We start from the raw sequence: 5,827 nt of genomic DNA, 5'->3' as shown, positions 1-5,827 counted from the left end.
TAAAAAAAAAAAAAAAAGGTTCTAATATTGATTCTGCCATCACACAGTCAAACATTCTGGGTGTTATATCAACTTCCAAAAAAAAAAAAAAAAAAAACTATTTTTTTCTCCCCCTTTGGGAGTTTGAACAAACAGGAAATCTGCAGCAGTTTGAAAAGAACGCTAAAGTACATTTTAGGAATTATTATTATTATTATTATCATTTAGATGGAGTCTTGCTCTGTCGCCCAGGCTGGAGTGCAGTGGTGCAATCTTGGCTGGCTGCAACCTCTGCCTCCTGGGTTCAAGCGATTCTCCTGCCTCAGCCTCCCAAGTAGCCGGGACTACAGGCACCTGCCACCACACCTGGCTAATTTTTGTATTTTTAGTATAAACGGGGTTTCACTATGTTAGCCAGGCTGGTCTCGAAATCCTGACCTCAAGTGATCTGCCCACCTTGGCCTCCCAAAGTGTTGGAATTACAGGCGTGAGCCACCATGCCTGGCAATTTCAGGAATTATTAACAAAACTAATAGATTAACAGCTATCAAGACTGTCATGCTTCCATGGGATAGGAATTTTGTCTCATTGTCATGGTTCTGTTTAGTTTAAATAAAGCAAATAAAGAATCTGCACAGTCAGAGCCCATTTCCCACAAAACCATTTCTGTACCAAGGTCACAACTGTGTGTCTTCTGCTGTGGCCCAAAGCTCCACTGTACTCACAAGCAGGCATCACTCCCAGTGCTCTGACTGCACCTGCCAGCAAATCAGACGGTCTCCAGTTCCTCCTGCCCATGAGGCTACTTACACATTTAGAAAACTACTTTCTACTGCTACAAACACTGTATTTGAGATCAAAGATTTTATTTATGACCTTAACCCTCTACTCCAGACAGCATCAAAAGACACAGGGAAAAGCACAATAACAATCATGCCTCTCTCTGGCCTACTATTATTTGTCACCTCATAGGCCCGCAGAGCTGAGCTTTTTGTTTCTCAGAGAGTCTACTACTCTTACTTCCCCACATGACAAATACTCACACTTTCATCAACCAGTTCTAGAGAGAAAAGCTTCCCTTCCCCTCGGGAGTTGCTCCAGGTACGGATCTGACTTTTGTTGGTGACACGAGCACAAATAGTCCACCTACAAACCAAATCGATTACATTAGTGTTTGGAGTCTTCCTTAGATCAAGTAAGAAATCATCTTCCTACAGCCTTTCTTGTCTTCAAACACATATTCCATTTTCCAACCCGTATTTTAATCCAGCTAATTAAAACCCCAAGATGACACATCGGTTTGACAGTTTACAGAATAAGCAAATAGTAAAACATGCAAGGTGATTTAATACTAACTCATTCTCCTGTCAAATAAGTAAATTTATAAACTCTCTCCCTTCTCCAAAAAGCATCACCAAGGCAACAATATGCCCTTAATGAAAGGTTCTAAGCTGGAAAATACAGTAATACCAGCAATGATATTTTGCCATGGTTTTCAATTATGGGAACTGATGTAACTGGTGTCAAACTTCTGTCTCTTTCCTAATGTACCCTGAATAGAAATCCACGACGTCGGTGGACTGTCCGGGACAACACGCCGAAGCAGCGTGACCTTGGAGAGAGGCACGGAAAAAGGAGGCACACGGCACATTAGGTACCTTACTTATGATTCACAGGGAAAAGTAGCTTTCCTACGTTACAGAGTATTGAGGAATAAATGTAAACATACCTGGAAGGATTCTGAAAAAAGAACTCTAATCTTTAACTATTCAAATTTCTTTATTTCGTGTATTTATTTTGTGAGACGGAATTTCACTCTGTCACTCAGGCTGGGGTGCAGTGGCGCGATCTCAGCTCACTGCAACCTCTGCCTCCTGCGTTCACGCCGTTCTCCTGCCTCAGCCTCCTGAGTAGCTGGGATGACAGGCGCCGCCACTACGCCTGGCTAATTTTTTTATTTTTAGTAGACACAGGGTTTCACCGTGTCAGCCAGGCTGGTCTCGAACTCCCGACCTCAGGTGATCTGCCCACCTCAGCCTCCTAAAGTGCCGGGATGACAGGCATGAGCCACCGTGCCCGGCTTCGAATTAATTTTTAGTGGAAAAAAGTCATACAAATGAAATATAGGCTCAGGGTATGTCAATGTGGTTAATACAAATTCTGCAGATTATTTTAGCCAACTAAACCAAAGACGAAGTCTCCTGTTTATAGGAGAAGACTAAATGCCTTTTGAATTATCAGAAATATTTATTTTTACTCATAAGACTACCAACTGATTAAGCATTACATATTTTTAATTTCAAAGTCTTTCAAAATGAATGAAACCTCACAGGGTATGGCAGATTGCTATTGCTATATTTTCCAACAAGAGTTAAAGGTTGCCACAATCTGTACCCCTTTCCTCCTCAGCAAAAAAAAAAAAAGAGTAAACCCATTCTATTTGGTGGTGACCCTGAATTTTGCACATAAATAACTCAAGAGTCCATAACAGCTTCTAGGATTCCGTAAGCACACTCTGAACTTATTCTATACATAACTCACTTGGACTGGTAAGGAGTGAGGCTGGCAATGGGCACCACTTTGGACTGTGTTCCCCCAGAAGTGTTTGACAGGCTGGGACCTCCAGCTTTTCCAAATGTCTTTGAAGCACCAAAGGCCTTAGAAACAGTGGAACCTTAAAAAACAAACGCAAACAAAAAGGAATATTATTATTCTACTTAGCTTTTTTATAGTAAGCTTTACCATAACTCTAAATTTTTGAGGTGCCACTAGTGAAATCCTATAATATGAGAGGCAAAGCTTTTCCTTTGTAGCATGTAAGAGATACGCAGATCAAATAGAGACTGAGGCTGGAGGCTGGAAAAGCAATCTAGAATGAAGGCTGCGCACACAGATGTTCACTGTTAGTCTGCTGACGTCAGCCCCGAGGTCAAGGTAATAATGGTAATGAATCCAGACACTGTTCTTTCTGAAGGCCGCCCTCTTACACACTTCTCTTGCCTCAATGGGCAAGATAACGGGTGAGAAAAAGAAAATCAACTTTCGTAACTGGTAAAACTGACGGCAAGGCACTAGTCACACAAGAAAAAAAGCAAGAAGAAAGACAGGACGTAAAGGACCTATCACAAATAGATTGCCTCCAAATCCCCAGGCAACTCCCAGATCTCCACGCGTCTAGAGGACTAGAAAGTCTAGAGTGAAGTCCGTAAGAATGAGTTGAGTAAAGGGCAGGAATCAGTTCTGGTCAAGACACGTAAGTGGGTGACCACTAAGACCCTTCCGCCTCCTTAATCCAAACCTAAGCAGCTGCCCGGCACCAGGAAACCACAGGGATCAGATGAGTTCTTTTAGACACACCACGTATCTGCAAAACTCAACCTCCAAATTCAGAAAATATAATTTAGTTCAGTGATTTCATACCCTCTATATCAAAACATTTTTTCAGAATAGAATTTGGCTGAAAAGATCAATACACCATCTATCCAGTATTTATTTACCGAGTTTCCACAGCATGTACCACACCCTTCTAGGCATTCGTAAATTAGTAAAAAATATACATAGGAGTGTTCCAGGGTTAAAATTTTCTATTCTAACTGGGGAGTCAAGAGAGATCAATACACATGCAACAGTAATTACCTCAAGATTGTGTACGGAAACGCATGTACTTTGTAGAATACATGTGTATACCCATACATAATTTATAATTTCATAAAACACACACAAGCATCCATTCATCCAATTTATTTCATGCTGGGTAGCTTCTCCTCCGTACATATCCAGTTCATTTTCTTTCACTACATAGTTTAGGGAACATTAACTTTTCATTTTTTTGAGACAAGGTCTTGCTCTGTCCCCCAGGCTGGAGTGCAGTGGCATGATCTTAGCTCACTGTAGCCCCAAATTCCTGAGCTCAAACGATCCTCCCACTTCAGCTTCTCGAGTGACTGGGACTATAGGCGTACACCACCATGCCTGGCTGATTCTTTAAAAAAAATGTTTTATAGAGATAGGATCTTACTATGTTGTCCAAGCTGGTATCAAACTCCTGGGCTCAAGCAATCCTCCCTGCCCTGGCCTCCCAAAGTGCTGGGATTACAGGTGTAAGCCACTGTGCCCAGCCCAGATTTTTCAAAATGTATTTTAATATAAGGCAAAGATAGACAACCAGAAAAATAATTCTGTGGAGGGAGGGAGAGGAAAAATGTACTATTTGTATATCAGGCTAAGGAAATGATTATTTACCATGTTAGAGTCTATTTCACCACCCTCTTCAAAAGTGTGTGTGTGTATGTGTGTGTGTATATATACATATATATATTTTTTGAGACAGAATCTCACTCTGTTGTCCAGGCTAGAGGGCACTGGTGCGAACTTGCCTCACTGCAACCTCCACCTCCTGGGTTCAAACGATTCTCCTGCCTCAGCCTCCCGAGTAGCTGGGATTACAAGCACACACCACCACGCCTGATTAATTTTTGTATTTTCAGTAGAGATGGGGTTTCACCATGTTGGCCACGCTGGTCTTGAAGTCCTGCAGGTGATCCGCCCACATCTGCCTCCCAGAGTGCTGGGATTATAAGCATAAGCCACCACGCCTGGCCAACAGCATATTATTTGAGAGTTGTGTATAAACAGATCCACTTACAAAAGGAGAGAGAGAAAGAACTTGTAAGAGCGAGAGAGGCAGATAGATACTGCGAGGCAGATTAAAAACAACAGGCTGGGCGCGGTGGCTCACACCTGTAATCCCAGCAGTTTGGGAGGCCGAGGCGGGCAGATCATGAGGTCAGGAGATCGAGATCATCCTGACTAACACGGTGAAACCCCATCTCTACGAAAAATACAAAAAAAATTAGCCAGGCGTGGTGGTGGGCGCCTGTAGTCCCAGCTACATGGGAGGCCGAGGCAGAAGAATGGCGTGAACCCGGAGGTGAAGCATGCAGTGAGCCGAGATCGCACCACTGCACTCCAGCCTGGGCGACAGAGTGAGACTCCGTCTCAAAAAAAAAAAAAAAAAAAAAAAAAAAAAAAAAAACCAAGAGCAATTGGGGGAAAAGTCCTGAAAGTTTCACAGAAACATTAGTCACGTCTTAACCTCGCTTTTCTTAGAATGTTAGCACTGAAAAATAGAAACTAATAGTTGAGGGGAGGAGAGGAGGTGTATGTGAAGCTGTGACAGAAAAAAGGACCTTTAAAAATAAATCCAACCACATTCTACAAATCCAAATTTTCAACGGTGACTTCCCAGATCAAGAGGTTCCTAAAGTAAAGGCCAGAAAGTAAACAAAATGATTTCATTAGGGCCTCTCAGGACCTGCTGCAGAGAAAAGTAAATGAAGAAACCATTTCTCATCCATGAAATTGAGAAGGAGAACCTGTGACCAATATAAGTAATACCGTCTCCAAGCAAATGATAAACACCCACGAGGCCCAAAATGGGAAACCTGGAGACGGATAAGCCAAACTTACTAAGTGGGTCCTGAGGTAAGAACTTAAAAGGAATGCAAATTCGCAGAAAGTCAGAGGGTGTAAAACCTGAAGAGGTGGGAAACTAAGAAACTACGTGGTAAACTATGAACAGAGAAGAATGTATCAATTTGATTTAAAAAAAAAAAAAAAAAAAGTCTGGCCGGGCGCGGTGGCTCAAGCCTGTAATCCCAGCACTTTGGGAGGCCGAGACGGGCGGATCACAAGGTCAGGAGATCGAGACCATCCTGGCCAACACGGTGAAACCCCGTCTCTACTAAAAAACACAAAAAACTAGCCGGGGAGGTGGCGGGCGCCTGTAGTCCCAGCTACTTGGGAGGCTGAGGCAGGAGAATGGCGTAAACCCGGGAGGCGGAGCTTG

The 5,827-nt window shown here is 42.8% G+C and overlaps 1 protein-coding gene across 1 annotated transcript in view; it reads right to left on the bottom strand.

The window, feature by feature from the left end:
• RPA1 (replication protein A1) overlaps positions 1 to 5,827 on the bottom strand; it is a 62,736-nt gene that overhangs the window by 20,189 nt on the left and 36,720 nt on the right. The window contains exons 7-8 of the mRNA XM_017866876.1: positions 2,521 to 2,653; positions 1,023 to 1,125 (exon numbers count right to left, since the gene is read on the bottom strand). Coding sequence (XP_017722365.1) covers positions 1,023 to 1,125; positions 2,521 to 2,653 — 236 coding nt within the window. The remainder of the gene's footprint in view (positions 1 to 1,022; positions 1,126 to 2,520; positions 2,654 to 5,827) is intronic.

Source organism: Rhinopithecus bieti, unplaced genomic scaffold (genome assembly GCF_001698545.2).
Source record: "Rhinopithecus bieti isolate Rb0 unplaced genomic scaffold, ASM169854v2 scaffold_22, whole genome shotgun sequence".
NCBI lineage: Eukaryota > Metazoa > Chordata > Mammalia > Primates > Cercopithecidae > Rhinopithecus > Rhinopithecus bieti.
This window is presented reverse-complemented; position numbering and strand designations above follow the sequence as displayed.